The 19301-nt window shown below is 43.5% G+C and overlaps 1 protein-coding gene across 10 annotated transcripts in view; it reads left to right on the top strand.

Annotated features, from left to right (window-relative positions):
- ARL15 (ADP ribosylation factor like GTPase 15) overlaps nt 1-19301 on the top strand; it is a 334164-nt gene that overhangs the window by 151607 nt on the left and 163256 nt on the right. For 2 of the 10 annotated variants that reach the window (XM_043547418.1, XM_043547421.1), the window contains exon 6: nt 4882-5076. The exons of 6 other annotated variants lie outside the window; for them this stretch is intronic. In XM_043547418.1, coding sequence (XP_043403353.1) covers nt 4882-5061 — 180 coding nt within the window. In that variant the 3' untranslated portion in view covers nt 5062-5076. Of the gene's footprint in view, nt 1-4881; nt 5187-19301 lie in introns of those variants that run through there. 2 more of the 10 variants (XM_043547420.1, XM_043547419.1) reach the window with 2 other exon arrangements.

Genomic DNA, 19301 nt, shown 5'->3' with positions numbered 1-19301 from the left:
TCCATCCCAGATACCTTTGTTGCTGCAAGGGACCTCATCGCCATTACAGTGCCGAGGTCACCCAGTATTCACGCCAAGCCTCTGGTACCACATCATATAGCACCGTCTCGAGGCAAACCAGTGATGCTCCGGCCCTCGGTACCGCTGATAGTCCCTGCACTGCTTGCAATCACAGCACTGCTCCAGGTTGCGCCCGTGCTCCTGATCACGAAGCCGATCCACACATTGATCCCCATTGTGTGGCAGGTCCCAGTCCCAGCACTGGTCCCGATGCTGCTCAGTGACCCCACGCAGCTCCAGCCTTGTGGCGCTGCTCGGCACCGGCCACGCCTTCGCAGTCCCAATCCTGGTCTTCGGACTTGGATGCAGGATCTAGATACTCAGAGGGTTCTTCGAGGGTGGCTCTGCCCCTCATCAGGACCATCTGGCAGACTCCGGCCTCTATCCCTCCCACTGCCAAGGGTGTTGAGAGGAAATACTTTGTGCCATCAGAGGGGTACGAATATCTCTTTATGCACCCGCAGCCTTGTTCATTGGTGGTTGCAGCAGGAAACGAGGAGGAGACGCAGGGGCAACAAGCCCCAATGCCTAAGTCCAAGGAGGCCAAACGCCTGGACCTGTTCGGACGTAAGGTGTACTCCACGGGGGTGGGGGGGCTCCAGCTCAGGATTGCCAATCAGCAGGCAATTCTCAGCCGGTATAACTTCAACTCCTGGAACTCGATGCTCAAGTTCAAGGAGCTGGTGCTAACTGAATCCAGAGAGGAGTTTGGATCGATAGTGGAGGTGGGCAAGGCAGTGGCACGGACCTCTTTACAGGCCTCACTGGATGCTGTGGATTTGGCAGCGTGCACCTTGTCCTCTGGTATCGCCATAAGGCACACCTCATGGTTGCAGGCCTCGGGCCTACTGCCTGAGGTTCAACAAACAATGCAGGACCTGCCTTTTAATGGGGCAGGCCTGTTCACGGAGCAGACTGACTCTTGGCTGCATAGCCTAAAAGACTCAAGGGCTGCTATGAAATCTTTGGGTATGCACACCCTGACAACCCAACGCAAGCATTTCAAGCCCCAACAGCAGCAGCAATGCTCCTATCCTCATCGGCAGAGGCAGGAATTTTACAGGAGAAGGGGCAGGAATGGCAGAAGGAAGCCTTCCACCCCGCCTTCTGGCCAGGGCCCAACTAAACCATCATTGGGTTCCAAGCAGGGCTTTTGAAGGTGCGCCCGAGGACAGCACACCAGCCTCATTCCCGGATCCTTCTCTGTCCTTTTTGAATAGTCTGTCCCACTTCTACCATGCTTGGTCCCAAATAACTTTGGACCACTGGGTCCTCCGCACGGTGGAAGTGGGATACTCTCTCCAGTTCTGCTCCTACCCTCCCTCCCACCCCCCTTCCCTATCTTTCTCCAGGGATCCCTCTCACAAGCAACACCTTATCCAGGAGGTGCAGACACTCCTCGCCATGGGAGCATTGGAGGAGGTGCCTCAGGAGCTAAGGAGCAAGTGATTCTACTCCCGATACTTAATCCCCAAGGCCAAGGGGGCGCTCAGATCCATTCTAGATCTGCACGGACTCAACAAATTCAGGGTAAAGTTGAAGTTCCACATGGACTCCCTGGGCACTATTATCCCCTCCCTGGGTCTGGGAGACTGGTATGTCGCCCTTGACACGAAGGACGCGTATTTCCATAGCAATTCGTCCAACACACAAGGCGCTTCCTACGCTTCATGGTCAGCCACAAGCAATACCAATTCACTGTCCTACCATTCAGCCTCTGAACAGCCTCCCGAGTGTTCACCAAGTGCACGTCGGTCGTGGCTGCTTTTCTCCATCGACAGCAGGTGAAAATATACCTCTACTGTGACAATTGGCTGCTCAGGGGCCACACCAGGACACAGGTGCAGTCCCAAATCCATTTGATCAGGTACACCTTCAAGAGCTAAAGGCCCTCACCTCTAACCCACCTTACACAGTTTTCCACAGGGATAAGGTGCAACTCAGGCCAGACCAGGCCTTTCTCCCCAAGGTGGTGTCGCACTTCCACACCAGTCAGGACATTTTCCCTAAGCCTCATGACAGTAACTAGGAGCAGAGGCTACGGCTACACTCCCTCAACGTTCAATGAGTACTGACTTCCTACAATGAGCGCACTAAGCCGTTCAGAAAGTCGAACCAGTTGTTCACAGTGGTGGCAGACCGGATGAAAGGGCTCCCGGTTTCATCTCAAAGAATATCCTCCCGGATCACGTCGTGCATCCGCACGTGCTACGAGCTGGCCAAAGTACCGGCCCCGACTCTTACGACACACTCCACGAGGGCCCAGGCCTCGTCGTCAGCGTTCTTGGCCCAGGTCCTGATATAAGAAACATAATCTTTGGTGCATACCTTCACCTCTCACTACGCCATCATCTGACATGCCGGAGACTATGTGGCTTTCGGCAGAGGTGTGCTTCAATCAGCGTTTTCTTAACTCCGACCCCACCGCCTGGGTAAGGTTTGGGCATCCCCTAATTGGAATCACTCGAAGAAGAAAAAACGTTTACTCACCTTTCATAACTGTTGTTCTTCGAGATGTGTTGCTCATATCCATTCCAAACCCGCCCCTCTGTCGTAGTAACTAGTAAGAAGGAACTGAGGAGGCACCAGGTTGGCAGGGTCATATATTGAGTGCCATGAAGGCGCCACTCCAGGGTTCTCTGCAGCTGACCTGACGGGTGCTGCTAGGGGAAAAACTTTCCAATGATTATGCGTGCAGCGCACGCACCTAATTGGAATGGATTTGAGCAACACATCTCGAATAACAACTGTTACGAAAGGTAAATAACCACTTTATCCTGATGTGCTTCCAGTAGAATTGTAATATGACACATTTGCACAGTATGTTTTAAACATAATTGTTTGTATTTTTCTTTTAAATTAAGCTTTGACTACCTGTTAATTTTGAGTTTTGTGTGAAACTTGTAAACATAAGAATTTTGTTTGAAATACACAACTAATACAAACTTTGTGGAATTGTATATTGAGAATGGACTGAATAGACTCCATCTCTGCTGAAATAGTTGACTTTACAGAAGAATAATAGAAAACTAATTGAATAAGGAGTATTATGGTTAATTTAAGGAGACAGTAAGGCATAAAAGCTTATCAGTTACTTGTTCCTGAGAAAATTTATGTTCTATGCTTACTGAATAAAAAATGCAGACATTACACAATGAATTATCCAGTTATTGAAACAGAGAGATTAACTGCTTCCTTAAAGAATTCACGTTACTTTTATTACTGATTTTGGAAAAAGTAAAACAAAAGAAATGGGCTGCTGAATTATCATTAGGTCATCATTATTGATTTCAAAAGGATCATTTTAAAATATATTTTAAACTTATATTTTTGAAAATAAAGGAAATGTAATTGTTCAATAATATGAATGTTTGTGCAAAACTCTTGTCTTGCTCTTAATGCAGTTATGCACTAAATTTAAGTCACAGGGCAAAGGCAATATATTGAGGTTTCTAAGGACATGTGGAGTCTTGTAGACTGCATAGTTTCCCTTTCTGTACTATACCTAGAAGGACCACTTGCAGTGTAATTAAACAAAATGTTTAAGAATTGAATGGAACAGTGGAAATTATGAACAAATACTTATCTGCAGCAAAAATTCTTTACAAAACTATACAAGAGCCAAGCAATTTCAGCAACAGATGTTTGTTGTATTAACTTTGGGGAGATGCAATTGCTAGAGATTTCCAACATGTTAAGTTTCCTTTTATTAAACATTTTTCTCTACACACTGCAGTCAAAAGCAAAATTGCACAAAGTAAATGTCCATAGCGTTAAAAAGCAAAGCCATGAGTAATTTAATTCAAAAACTGTGTAATGAGAATTTGTAAAAGTACACAGTAGATCTCTTTACTTGTACTGAAATGTAAGTGTATCTAATTTGTTTTACGTCCCCCTCATGGGGGGTGGGGGGGGCCTTAAGTTCTGAAGTTATTTAAGAGATCTGGAGAAATTTTATGAGATAATAGCCAATAAAAGTAATCCTGTTTTCCCTTACTCAGTTGCTAATTGTGGCTCTGTTTCACTTCCTGGCTTTTTCAAATCTAAATTTTTATAAAAAAAAAAAAGGGGACATATCATCATAAACGATAAATTAAGTTGACATTTTAAAAACGATACCTCTTTTTGGATTTTCAGCTGTCTGCTTGTATGCTATTTACTCTATCTCCCAATGTCAAAGATATTTGTAATTTGTTTTGGTACCACTGTGGTAGGAACAGACATCTTAGTATTTTTCAAATAACTACTAATCGGTTTTTAAAACCAATCTAAACTGAGTAATGTGGATATAAAGACACAGTATACTATGTAGAACATAATTTTAATGAAATCTTATTTGACGGTTCAGTAAGCACATCATAAGATAACCCATCTGTTAAATTAAGATATCAAACATTAACATTATAAATTAAAGTAATAGGTTATATAGTGATGAGCTGTTACTAATTTTCAATGAATTGTGTTGGAAATATGCCTTAATTGGGAAATGTAAACATTTACAGATTAAAATAATTGAAGACAGTTACCTAACACAGTAGACGGAAGGATAGTTCAGTCTATATGTTTCCAGAGCAGTTTATTTAGTTAACATACTTTTTTCCGTATAAGCCTTATTGGTGAGGGAGGATGTTTATGGTGTTTGTTGTTTTTGATTAAGGACAAGTGTTCTTTGTTATTCCCTGTTCAGATTTTTGTAATGCAGCTCAGAGGTAATAGGATATTCTGTGGTGTTAAGAGTTTTTAGTATTTGTCATGCTATTATCCTTTTTCTGGACTTCTGTGATATTGAAGTTGTTGGTGAAATTGTCCATATTGCTTCAGTTTTATCCACCAGAGTTCTATGGAGGAGCAGTTAACTGTCTTTCAGAATGTTGCTGTCATGGGGCATGGCTGCCCTCTGACATCCCCTGTTGGTTGCATGTGGCACTACAGGCACACCCTACTTCAGTTCCTTTTCTCGAGGTGGGTCTCCTTAGCTTTCCACACACCTTTCTGTGCTAGAGATATTGCTCAACCCTCTGGTAGAGTGACCAGATAGCAACTGTGAAAAAATGGGACGGGAGTGTGGGGTAATAGGCACCTATATACGAAAAATTCCCAAAAAACGGGACAGCTGATCACCCTACCCTCTGGCCAAGTCACAAACAAAATATAATCCCTTCTGGGTACCAAAAGTCCAACTAAAAAAGTCCCAACAAACAAAAAGGTCCTTCTGCTCTTCAGGGGCTTCTCTTCAGCCTACCTGCTGAGTGCTGTTCCCAGCCCCTTTCTGGGCTGCCTTAGCAAGTCTTTCTGGCTCTAGGAGAGAGTGCATGACCGCCAAGCTGATTTCCCGGAGTACTTTTCTCAGCCCCTTCTGGGCTCTCTTCCTTGTATCCATCCCTGCCTTTGTATAGAGCACTGTCCCCCAGGCTAGTTCCCTTAGAATACCCATCCTCCTATGGACCTTGGCTTAGGTCCTGCCACAGGAGCTTGCCTGCTCCATGTGATTCCACTTTTAGACTGATATATCCTTTTAAAAAGTCTGGGTGCCCCATTAAGCTATCACCCAACTCTCCTTAATCCCATTTCCCCCTCTTAGACTGGGAAGCAGCTAACAATTATGGTACTGGTGAGGTTGGCCCCATCTCTCCTTAAAGGCACCAGTCATCTTGTACCAGTTACCAACCCAAAGATATGCCATGGTAGAAAATATGAAGTAATGGAGCATATAAACATTTAGGTCAGTTCTTTAGTTATATGAAATTTGATGCATTTAGATAAACTGTTGACCAATAATGCCTATTGTAAATCACTGAAGGCTTCAGGAGGTTTAAATTCCCTTTATGCAGAATGGTAGAACCTTTTATTTGATTTATTTTTGTACATAGTCAGACTGTTCACATAATAGAAACTCTAAAGAGCCTTTCTGAGTAAACTTTCAAATGATGTAGAAATGGCATTTTATTCTTCTTTGAATGCTTGCTCATGTCCATTCCAATGTAGGTGTGCACGCGCACATGTGCACCATCGCCAAAAGTTTTTCCCCTCTGTGGTACTGTTCAGGTCGCTCCTGCGCCCCTTGGAGTGGCGCCCTGATAGTGCGGTCTATAGGAACCTGCTGAACCGCTGCCCGCTCAGTTCTTCTTAGCGCCCATGATGGTCACTGAAACATTGCTCGTCTCTTGTACTTGCAACTGTTCTTCTCAGTGGACTTCTCTAAATAAAATTGTACATAGTTATGATGTTAAATAATAGTTAGAGCAACAGTTAAGTAGTTAGTATAGTAGTAGGTCCCCTACTCTGCGGGGCTAGCTGGCCCCGGGCTCCAGGGCATGCCTTGATCCCAGGGCTTCAAACAGTGTGCGGTGTGTCACAAACCAATGCCGGTGAGTGACCTTGCATGATAGTTGCCTCAAGTGCCTCGGGAGAAAAACACGTGCAGGAACAGTGCTGTATCTGTAAGAACTTTGTACCTCTCCTTCTTAATCCTTGGGCTAATAGGCTAAACTTCCTCCTGATGGAGGCGACGCTTTGTCCCCCCTTGGAGCTGCAAGGGGAAACGGCACTGACCATCTCAGTGTCGGTCAGGAATGCCCTGGTGTTGCTGAGAGAGGCACAGCAGCGCTTCACCTCCCTGGCACTGAGAAAAGACTCCATGCCAAATGCAAAGGATTCCCAGTTTTGTCATTCTTCCCCGGTGTACAAGAAGACAACCCTGGCACCGACTCCTCATCACCACTCACCATTGTCGGTGTCGAAGAAGAAACGATACAGTGGCACTGCTCTTCCCTCATCGGAGCATGCTTGCTGGCGCTGATCGGCACTGTGCCACCGTGGTCGCCCAGGAGTGATTCTCCTGAATGAGACTCAGAAGCTGAATCCTATACTTCACAAAGGAGTAGACTCCGATCCAGCTACAGGCACCGAGCACTGGACAAGGTACAGGAGGTGGCACCAAAACCATGGCCACCATCTCAATGGCAGATGCCAATGCATCAGACCCAATATGGAACTTCTGGGTGCTCCAACGGTTTCCAGTTGAGACATTTATATTCAGCGCCTTCAGAAGGTCAAGCTTCCCCACCATCCACCTCAGAAGATGGGTCAGTTCCTGGTGCCAAGATCCGTGCCGAGAGATGGGATACCCCCTCACAGGACCCACCTTCAGAAGAGGCGGTACAGGGGCCACTGCTGGTGTAAGCCTTGTCATCTTCCTCCCTGGATGAAGCGATGGCGGGAACCACCCTGGCGCCCACTCAGGAAAACTATAGGTCACATTAGGAGCTTCTGTGCAGGGTGGCCCAAAATCTGGGGATACAAGTGGAAGAGATTGCCGAGTCCTCTCACTCCCTGATGGACATATTGGCGTCCTGAGGACTGTCACGGGTAGCTTTGCCCCTAAATGAGGCTATTCTACAGCCAATTAAGGTTCTTTGGCAAACTCTTGTATCTCTCCAGCCAATGGCTAAGGGGACAGAGCGAAAATATTTCATTCCTCCCAAGGATTATGAGTTCCTATATACTCATCCACTACCGGGCTCACTGGTCATCTCACAGTGAATGAGAGGGAGAGACAAGGACAGCAGAGGTTGTCCCTGTAAGGCAATGATGCCAAAAAAAATGATTTATTTTGCAGAAAGGTATATTAGACAGGGCCAGGGGCATCTAGGTGAAAATAGCTAACCATCAGGCCCTTTTAAGTTGATACAGGTTTATCTTCCTGTCAGCCATGGAGAAATTGAGGGAGCTCCTACTGCTGGAATCCAGGGGTGAGTTCTCAGTCACAGTTGAGGAGTTATCAAGGCGTCTCTCCAAGTGGCCCTGGACGTGGCCGTTGCCCATTCCTTGGCCTCAGTGGTCGTTATGAGATGATGTTCCTGGCTACAGGCCTTTGGACTCCCATATGAGGTCCAACAGACCATTCAGGACCTACCATTTGAGGAGGGCTCCCTTTTCTTGGAGGAAACTGACTGAAAACTTTATAGTCTAAAAGGCTCAAGTATTACTTTGAAGTTTTTAGGCCTTCACATACCAGCCCCCACAAGGAAGCATTATAAACCACAACTGATGGGCCGGTTCTACCCTCCACAACAGCGACAAAGACAGGACTTCAGTAGGAGGCAGAATAGGTGCCACAAGAGACACTCACCACCCCACTCCTCGTTGGCTCAGATACCTGCCTCCTCAAGACCTGCATCAGACCCAAAGCAGACCTTTTGAGGGTACACCTGAGGATAGGATCCAAGCACTGTCCTGGTATGCTATCTCTCCTTTCTAGACTGGTTGTCCCACTTCTACGGGGCATGGACCGACATTACCAGGGACCATTGGGTATTCCACATGGTAGAAGTGGGATATATCCTGAAATTCAGTCTTTCCCCTATTTCCCATCCTCCCTTCCCGTCCCTCTTGGGCCAGAAGTCTCTCATGAGAAGCGTCTCTGAAGAGGTGCAGTCACTCCTATGGAAAGGAGCAGTGGAGGAGGTCCCCCTGGAGCTAAGGAGCAGAGGGTTCCTCTTCCGCTACTTTCTGATCCCAAAGACCAACAGTGACCTCAGGCCTATCTTGGATCTGCAAAACCTCAGCAGATTCATGAAGCTGAAGGCCTTGATTGTCCCACTCTCTGGATCCTCAACTTAAAGGATTTGTATTTTCATATCACTATTTTCTGGAGACACAGGAAGTATCTACGATTCTCAGCAGCCCCACGGGTGTTCACAAAGTGCATTACAGTTGTGGCAGCCTTCCTGAGGAGGAGAGGGGTGCAAATATACTCATAACCTGGACAACTGGCTGATCAGAGGTCGTCATTCCAGGGACTAGGTAGAAACACACACAAAGCTGATACAGTCAAATTTTCAAGACCTGGGGCTGATGATAAATATGCAAAAATTGATTTTCCCCTCCTCCCCCAGTCCAGAGAACAGAATTCACAGGAGTGGTCCTGGACTCAACTCGAGCCAGAGTCCTTTCTGCCTGAGAGCTGCTTCAGAGTGATAAGGGCTCTCAGAGTCTAAGGGAGCATCCCATCACTACAGCAAGAACCTGCTTGAAGTTTCTGGGTCACATGGCATCGTGCACTTATGTGGTGCAACACACAAGGCTGAGACTAAGACCACTCCAATTTTGGCTCGTGTGTGTGTGTGTGTATGCACATCAGGCCACCATCATCTGGACAAGGTGGTCTCGCTTCCCCCATGGGTGGTTTCCACACTCCAGTGGTGGCTGGACCTGGAGAAAGTATGTGCAGGTGTCCCCTTCTCGAGGCCTGCTCCCTCACTGTCCCTAGTCACAGACACTTCATATGTGGGATGAGGAGCCCATTTGGGGAACCTCAGGACTCAAGGCCTCTGGTCATCGGAGGAGCTAGACTTACACATCAATGTGAGGGAACTAAGGGCAATGTGCTTAGCTTGCCTTGCTTTCTGAGCCCACATGAAGGGCAATAATGTATCAGTTCTCATGGACAACATGACAACAACGTATTATATAAACCAGTGTGGGTAACCTGCAGCCCATCAGGGTAATCTGCGGGCCACGAGACATTTTGCTGACGTTGACCGTCCGTAGGCATGGCCCCCGCAGCCCCCAGCGGTTCGTCGTTCCGAGTCAATGGGAGCTGTGGGAAGTGGTAGCCAGCACGTCCCTGAGACCTGCCGCTTTCCGCAGCTTCCACTGGCTGGGAACGGCGAACCGTGGCCACTGGGAGCTACAGGGGGCCGTGCCTGCGGATGGTCAACGTCAGCAAAATGTCTCATGGCCCGCAATCAGATTACCCTGATGGGCCACATGTGGCCTGCAGGTTACCCACCAGTGATATAAACAATTGGTGTGGGGAGGGACCCGCTCCTCTCCTATGTCAGGAAGCTCTGAGTTTATAGGTCTTCCATTCCATTCATCTTGAAGCGTCCTACCTGCCAGGATCACAGAATGAATTGGCGGACCATCTCAGCAGATCCTTTTCCAGTCATCACAAGTGGTCCATTCACCTAGACATCTTGAACACTATTTTCCTGAAGTGGCGATTTCCCCTGGTAAGCCTGTTTGTGACGAGATAACAGTCCTGCTCTTTTTGAGGTCACAGCCCAGGCTCATTCACAAATGCCTTTCTCCTCCCCTGGACGGGAGGACTCTTGTATGCGTTCCCTCCCACTCCTCTTATTCACAAGGTCCTGCCCAAGGTCAGGAGGGACAGAGTGCCACTGATTCTCAGAATGCTGGCTTGGCCTCTCCAGCAATGGTTCACAGCCTTGCTCGACCTCTCAGTAGACAGTGATCTACTTGCCTCTGCTCCTGGACTTGATCTCGCAAGCCCACGGCCCCTTGCTCTGCCCGAGCCTCAATCTCTTCACCTGATGCGTGGAAGCTCTGTGGCTGAGCCAGATGGAACAATCATGTTCAGAGCAGGTGCAGGAGGTACCCTTGGGGAGCAGGAAACCATCAACTAGAGCCATGTACCAGGCAACATGAAAGAGATGCTCGATCTGGTTGCTTCGGATGGCGGTCTCACCTGCTGAGTCCTCACTGCCCTTTCTCTTGGATTACCTACTTCAGTTAAAGCAGGAAGGCTTAGCAGTATCATCCGTAAGAGTCCATCTGACCACAATCTCTGCATTTCACCCCTGGGTGAGTGGCTGGTCGATATTCTCAAATCAGATCTGTAGCCAACTCCTGAAAGGGCTGGAGTGTCTGTACCCACAAGTTCGCCCGTGCCTGCCTCCTTGGGACCTTAACCTGGTACCAACAAGATTGACAGGAGCTCCATTCAAACCTCTGGCAACCAGCTCATTGCTTTATCTATCATGGTGGCTAACACCTCAGCTAGAAGGGTCTCAGAGATCCAGGCCCTACCTCTCAGCCACCATACCCTCTCTTCTTCAAGGACAAGGTACAGCTCTGACCCCACCCTTCCTTTCTGCGGAAGGTAGTCTCAATTTCATAGTAACCAAGACATTTTTCTCCCAGTCTTCTATCCAAAGCTCCACGCTAGTTAGGAGGAACAGAGGCACCACTCGCTGGATGTTCAGCGTGCGCTCGCCTTCTATTTAGAAAGGACCAAGCCCTTCAGAAAGATCACCCAACTATTCATAGCCAACCGGACAGGATGAAAGGCAGCCCAGACTATCTCATTGTGGCTCACGTCCCGTATCCGCGCTTGTTACGAGCTGGCACGGGTCCCAGCTCCTAGATTAGTGGTGCATGCTACAAGAATGCAAGCTTCATCAGTGGCATTTGTGGCACAAGTCCCGATCCAAGACATTTACAGAGTGGCGACTTGGTCATTGGTCTGCACATTTGCCTCACACTATGCTGTCCCCCAACAAGCCAAAGATGATGCGGGCTTCAGCAAAGCAGTGCTTCAATCAGCATGCAAATGAACTGCAAACTCTCCACCAGGGTAACTGCTTGGTAGTCACCTACTTTGGAAGGGACATGAGCAAGCACTCGAAAAAGAAAAAACAGTTACTAACCTTTCTATAACTGTTGTTTTTCGAGATGTTGCTCATGCCCATTCCAAAATCCACCCTCCTACCCCTTGTTGGAGTTGCAAGCAAGAAGGAACTGAGGGGGCAGCGGGTTGGCAGGCTCCTATATACTGGGTCATGAGGGCACCACTCCAAGGGGCGCAGAGCCGACCTGATGGATACCACTCAGGGGAAAAACTTCTGGTGACTGTGCACATGCATGCACACCTACATTGGAATGGACATGAGCAAAACATCTCGAAAAACAGTTACAGAAAGGTTATTAACCTTTTTTTAAAAAATATCGGTTGCAGAGGTGCATGAAAAATTGTGAGAAGGGGGTATGTAGAGAGTGGATAATGTTTTGTTTTATTCTTTTTTGGATATACAACACCTAGAGCTATTTGAAACTCAGAAGAAAGACTATTTTAACTAATACTTCAGAATTAAAATAGCATGATTAGAAATATCTGAGTTTCAAATGACGTTTTCGAGAGCATATGTGAAAAAATGCTTCCATGTTTATATAAAGGACTGTGCTATTATCTTAAATGAAAATATTTTTAAGTTGTTCGGTATCTCTACAATGTGTAGTATTAAATACAACTTTCTGCTGGCAGAGAAGCAGCAGTTGGCTCTCATTCTGTGAAAAGGCACTCCACTAAGGTAAGAACCAGCCATTAGGCTGCCAATTACTCCCCTGAGTTATACCCACAGATAATTTCCCTGTAAGCAGTGCCATCTGGACGTCTCAGGTGTCTTTTCAAGCAAACTCCCTATCCCAGTAGAGTGTGCTGGTTTCACTCAAAATCTTTGGCAGATCTTTGTGTCACAAGAAAGTTAATAGCTAGAAGTTGGCACTCTGCCTGGTGATTTTACTATTTGAGCTAGTCACATGGGACAGGCTGAACTCCAGGACTTGTTTGTTATGCAGTGCAGAGCCGTGGCTTCAGCTTCTTTCGCTACCAATTCATCTTTCTGTAGAGGTGTGCCTCACTCTAATAGTAGGAAGAAAATCAGTTTTTCAGAAGAAGTCAACTGATCATCAAGTGAGAGTGACCATAATCAAAAGGGTGGAAAGCTGCTTTGGAACAGTAGCTTGACTTTAGGAAATTAAACTTGAGAGAAAATACAGCATTAGCTGCCTGCAGATGTGGCTGCTATTCTGCTCTGCTAGAATGTTGTAAGGAAATGATGGGCTAAATTGTAATTTGAGCAAATGATTCTCCAGCAGTAGCTGACGTAAAGAACAAAGCAGGATGAAAACTGAAGCATTCTATGCAGAAGGTGAAGTGGTTTTACACTGCACAGAGCTGTTTTGTCAGTTTACCTATCAAAGGTCCTAAAGCTGAATTCAGGCAAGACTGAGGAAAGCACTTTACAGAACTCGGTTCTCTATAAGCTTTTCCTGGCATGGGAAAGGTATCCACCTGGAAGTGTGAAGTTGATTCACTGCATCAGGTGCCCAGAGACTACTCACTGCTATGCCCAAATAGATACAGCAAATAACCGGAATACTGAGCCCCTGTTCTGTGGGATGCACACCTGGTCATGGCTCCAGTCTTGATTATTACAAATATCTGGTTCAGGGTTCCAGTCCTGGTATTCAGAGCCCACTCTGGAAATGGCTATAGCCGTTGTGTCTGAGAAATTACCTTTACCTCTGCAATCGTGACGTCTGCTGGAACCATGAAGGAGTGAGTCAAAAGGGTGATGCTTGTGAATAGAAGATACAACTGTCAGAGAAAAGGGGGCCTGTGGTATCAAACTAATTTCTAGAAAAACTGTAAATACTAACTTCACCACATTCAAAGCTAGTGCTAAACTCACTACTTTGACCTCACTCTCCTCTCCCCTCCCCCCGCTTAATACTTATTTATAGCTGTTAAGTTTTTACATCATTTTTAAATATGTATGAGGTGACCAGATATTGAAGTGACGGGCATCAGTATAAAGGACCTGGTGGACAGAAGTACTAGATACTCATTTGAATCAATAAGTAAACACTGTACTAGCAGATATAATTCCCAAAGCAAACAACAAAACCTTATCAACCCACTAGGTCCCTAAAGTACTGGTCAAAAAGTTGGGCCTTACAAGGCATCTAGAAAGTTGATGGATACAGCCTTGGACAGATGTAGGGAAAGCGAATTCCAAAGTAGAAGATTCTTCATAGAGAATCTCTTGTTTGCCACTCCTTCCCACTTTCAGTGAGGGAGCTTCAGCGCACTTGCTGATCTTAACTGTGGCCGTGCAACACAAGAAGATAGTCCATTTAGATTTTAATAGGTTAAAATCACCCCTCATATGTCTACTGGGATAAATATTGTCGGGCAATCGGATCCCTAAGTATTGATGCAGTTGGCTTCTGGTGTGGAGTTAATAAAGCCATTGATCCAGGTAAGCTTATTTATAAGTAACGAGGCACAACTAGTTACTTTTTTGAGACTTCAGAATACAGTAGGAGGCTCTATTGAAGTTAAGGGTTCAAGATTTTAATTTTGTCCTGGCTGTGTTTGGATTTTAAGGTCTTCAGGATAGTAATCATACCTAAAGACCCATGTACATTTATAACACTTGTACAAATGCTTAATGAACAAGTGTACAGTATCGTGCAGCGTCATCAAGAAGAGAAACTTCTAGCTCCACACAGGGGAAAATGGTCTTCCCAATGACTGATATGAGCCCAGTATCAATTGTATATTTTAAGTAGGTGGACTGCTTGCCACAATCATTGCATAGTTAGAAGAATAAATAGGAAGTTGGTTAGAGAAGAACACTTAGGCTTTCTCTACTGCACAGTTAATCCAAGTGATTGGCATCTGGGTCTGAACACCCTGAGTAGCCTGGCCTGGGTGTGAGCATCTCCAGTGCAAAGCTCAACGCATATTACTATGTTCTTGCTGTTTCTATACTCGTGTGTATGTCCGTAGTATATCTCATGGTTCTTTGTGAATCAGTACTCTAGGATTTTTCCCAGTCATTTACAGGAGAACTTGTCTTTTGTGGGCAATTGTTAGGGCATTGGAGCACTATCAATACAAGTGATTTTAGTCTGATTCTCAATGCAAAGTAGGCAGGTTCCAGCCCAAGTTAAAATGGAGCCCAATTCTCAGTCTCACCCCCGGCTGGATAAGCTACTCTGAACTTTAAAGCACCTTGAAACCCAGGTCAGAAACTTTTATTTATGTGGATGGTAGGGGGTGCTAAGGCTAAACTCCAGATAGGAGCTAAGATTAGCTGTGCAATGAAGACATACCTTAATGCTACAGAACATAAGTAACTTTTTGATCTCAAACAAAATGGAAAATTTCAAATCTTGGAAAAACTTTTCCAACCATTACATTAACGTGAAAAATTTGGATGTTTAACCCTTGTCTTCAACAAGAGCATATTGAAGGAAGCAGTAATAGAGAGAAAAGAGAAGATTAATACGATGTTAGAAGAAACCAGAATGTTGCTAAGGAAGAACAGAGAAATGAAATTAACTAAAATGACCTGAAATAAGATTAGACACAGCTATGCAAAACCTCTTTATAAGAAAGTGACATAAAAAATCCAGGCAGTTAACATGAGACTACTTCAAATTTGTTTCCATTCTGATTAGTCTTTAGAAATAAACAAAGCTCCTGAAAATAAAATCCTAGATGTAGTTTCATTAGATCAAAAGATGACATCAGAATTGCTGGCACTGATTAGGTAAGTAATGCAACTTACCAATAATTGTTCAATACTTCTGTACAGTCTTAGTCAAACAAACAAACAACTTCTGAAGACTAAATTCCTGATGCTGTTGTAGATGAAGAAATAAAGGTCTTCAACAGTCTGAATTAAAGAAAAGTTCCTGGACGCAGCGAATTACAATGGCCTTCCCAAAGATCGGTGAAGAAACAGTTTCTAGAATGCTTCCAAAAGTTGTTTGTAATGCACAATAGACAGAGCTAGAGAGCTGAAACTATACAATAACTTAGGTACAGAAACTGAAGAGCTGCCCATTAAATCTTCTATGTAACACTGAATAGCTATATTACAAAAAAAAAGATTCAGACTAGTGCTCACAGCAAAGGTGAACTATAACTAGCAAAGGAAACAACCTTTAGAATGACAGGTTTCAGAGTAACAGCCGTGTTAGTCTGTATTCGTAAAAAGAAAAGGAGTACTTGTGGCACCTTAGAGACTAACCAGTTTATTTGAGCATGAGCTTTCGTGAGCTACAGCTCACTTCATCGGATGCATAGCATCCTTTAGAATAAGGCATAGCATGACAAACACGCAGGCTTTGAAGGAAATCCTGAAGAACACTGATAAATACAGCCTTCCAAAGTTACTTAGCGTGATTATGAAAACATGGTGCGTTGTTTGCAAATGCATCTTTTCTATGTATATGCAGTAGCATATTTAGGAGTCTTTCCTTCTGTATGCAAATCAGAATCTTATTCACATGCTTCTGTACAGCTAGTTTAGGGAAACAGAGTTTATAGCAACTAAACAGGGATAAATATAAATGGAAAAAGATTAAATCAACAGAATTACAGAAGACCGTGTCCCTAATACTTTAAATATGAAAGCTTTAGAGAATACAGCTTAAAGAATTAGTGATGAAAAGGTAGGCGCGCGCACTCTTTCTCTTTCTCTTTCTCCAACTGTCTCGCTTGCCAAGCAAAAGAAATTGCCATCTAAAGGGTAGGAATGGTAACTATAGATGACAGTGAATACGAAGGCTGAACATATGAAATTTGAACCTCACTGGAGAACCTTTTGAATGGTTTCAGATACCATGAAAAAAAATCTTCAAATCTGTTGAAGATCAAGATGTTCTGTAAATGGATCTTCTATTAAATGTTCCTGATTAGTGGTCATGTTTTAGCTCCAGAGGTCATCACAGCAGGAAGACACAAGCAGAATAGAGAACTATTGAAATTTTTAAATCAAGATTGGGTGCCGGCTAAAAGATGCTCTGGGTTAATCACAAGTGATTGTGCTTGATGGAGGAATTATAGGGTGAAAATTACTGCCCTGTCTTATGCAAGAGGTCAGACTAGATGATCACAGTAGACCCTTCTGGCTTTAAAATTTGAATCTATAAAGCTGAGGGGAATTTGAGTGCTCAAAAATTACTGAGAGACAAGTAACTTGCATAGGAGATGCTTATTCTGAAGCTAAGTATGTCAAGTATTGTATTGTGAAGTGGGACATACTAGTGCCTATGTAATTGCTTTCTAAAGAGTCATAAAGCAATTTAAAAAAATCTCTTGGGCCAATTAAAAATTGAAAAATATGTAGTAGTAAATGAGATGAGTTATCTCTAAGATGAAAAAGTATGAGGAGGTCTCTGCCCTATAGAAGCAGATAAGAAGTCAGGTTTAATATTGTTTATATTAGAATATGTAATGATTTCTATCAGTTTCCATTCAGATGTATTGCCTAATGTAACTTCTGTGTTATGTGACACTTTTTTTTCTTTGGTTGCAATTATTTCATAATTATTTTCACTCTAAATTGCATGAGCAAAAGTTCTCCAGGAAAAATCTCTTTCAGAAGTTTTCTCTATTTTTAGTAGAATAAACTCTGAATGCAAGAATGTAAACATCAACTGTAGTATTGCTTCATAAAAGATAGAACTTAATACCTAACTATCTTGCAATTCAAAAAGTGGAAGATAGTGCAATTTATTTAGCATTTTGACACGATTATTTATTTTATTGGTCAACGAAAAGTGAAATTATATAGTGAGAAACTTTCATTTTTAACTGACCAGAAGAAGCTAAATGATCATTTTGTGAAGCTAAACTTTTTTCTCAGTATGCTTTCATAGTCCATTTTGACTGGCTACTCATTTGTCTGAATTCACCTGAGGTGAGTCATGACCAAGTCACTACTACCTTATGGTATTCAATTCCATGTGTGAAATGAGTTTTGTACTCTCAGCTCAATTCCTAGTATTCAGACATCCACACACACAAACACATCAAAGCAGCATACTAATTGGTAGCCTCCAGAGAGAGCCCAAGGAATAATTGAACATGAAGGCTAAATTGTCCTTTCATATGTAATATTGGTCCTTCAAGGTAGAGTTGTTAGGTTCTGCATATAACTGCACAAATATTTCTTGGCTACTTAGGCTGTACCTTTTCTGTAGCTAAATAAAGTACTTGAGTAACTAAAACTGTCAGTCTGGCACCTTTACGAGTATTAATAGTTTAAAGAATGCTTAAGTTATGTGTGGGGTTTTTTTTTATTGTTCAAAGGTTTGGTAGTCCTGTCCCAACTAAGTTGTTTGTTTTTTTTCATTTTTTGCGCAATGTAAATAATTGGACTGTACTGAATTGTTGTGTTGAAGGTGAGGTTGAGGGCAGTGTTTGTCCATTATTTCTTCTGAAACTTTATCTATCTAGTGTATAATTGCACTCCGATACGGAAATAGGAAATCATTCTCTCATCTCATTCCTACAATGAATAGTGATTCAGCAGCAGGCACAGACACCCTGAAAGAAATGTGAATTATCAGCTATCTAGCATCTGGGAACAATCTTCTTTATAAGACCAGAAGCAGAGTTATGAATATAATTAAATTATTTTAATGATGATTTGCTAATACTGTAGCATATCATTAGTCATGTTGGAATCTTTATAAGTGTAAGCGTTTCCTCAGAATAAATGTTTTCAAAGTTTGTTACTACGGTGTGATACTAAACAGTATACTTTCATCTGCTGATGAAATTTGAAAAATAGCTTACATTTGAGATAGGAAAGAACGATTAGTGAAGAATCTTCTGAATAAACTTGAAAACAAGTAAAAATACATGAGAATTTTTGGTATTTGATCACTTTTCAGACATAATACAAGCTGTGGTCTGTTATATTAAATATGTTGATTATGGGCTGAAAAGTGACTGACAGTCCTGAAATGATTGATTTAAATACTATCAAGGCCAATTCAATTTGTGTTGTCTAAAACTGTTAATTACAAATGTATACAATATGCTTTTCTAACAAGTATGTTTCTTTAAATTATTACCTGTAATAATGTATACACCTCTACCCCGATATAACGCGGTCCTTGGGAGCCAAAAAATCTTACTGTGTTATAGGTGAAACCGCGTTATATCGAACTTGCTTTGGCCTCAAGCATTTTTGTTATTAACACACTATTTGACACAAGAAGTTTTATTCTTGTTGGTGTTTGAGAAAGGGCGCATCTGATGTCACCCTTCACATCAAACCCGGGGTTGGGGCTCGCAGCTGCATGCCGGGGTTGGGGCTTGCAATCCCCCACATAACCAGGTCGCACCCCCCCCAGTTTGAGAACCAATGTTGTAGACGAATCAGAAAACCATTTTTGCTTTACCGCGTTATATGTGAATTCGTGTTATATCAGATCGCGTTATATAGAGATGTATTTAGTTTTACCTAAGACAATCTTAAAATGCTTTTTGACACACCACCACCAAAATAACATAATTTAGAAGTGCTTTTGGTTGAAGTAATATGCTCACGTGTATATCAACATCTGTTTTGCAAACATTCCATGTTTTCCTTAGTTATTCAAGTTCTGAGCGTGTCCTAAAGTGAAGTTGCATGGCACAGAAAAAGTGTCATGAACGTTTGGGAATATGTATCAAATCCAGATATAAGTGGCTTATGTAACTTCAGTATTTATAAATTTAGGCCGTTTTAAAGTTAATATATAGTAAAATTACAAGTGGAGGCATTTATAAAAATGAAGGATCTGATACACTGGTGTAGAACTGCAGTAGTGAATCAGGCCCTCAGTGTATTAATAAAATTCCTCCT

Source organism: Chelonia mydas, chromosome 5, assembly GCF_015237465.2.
Source record: "Chelonia mydas isolate rCheMyd1 chromosome 5, rCheMyd1.pri.v2, whole genome shotgun sequence".
Lineage (NCBI taxonomy): Eukaryota > Metazoa > Chordata > Testudines > Cheloniidae > Chelonia > Chelonia mydas.
Note: the sequence above shows the minus strand (reverse complement) of the source record. Positions and strands in the feature narration are given on the sequence as shown.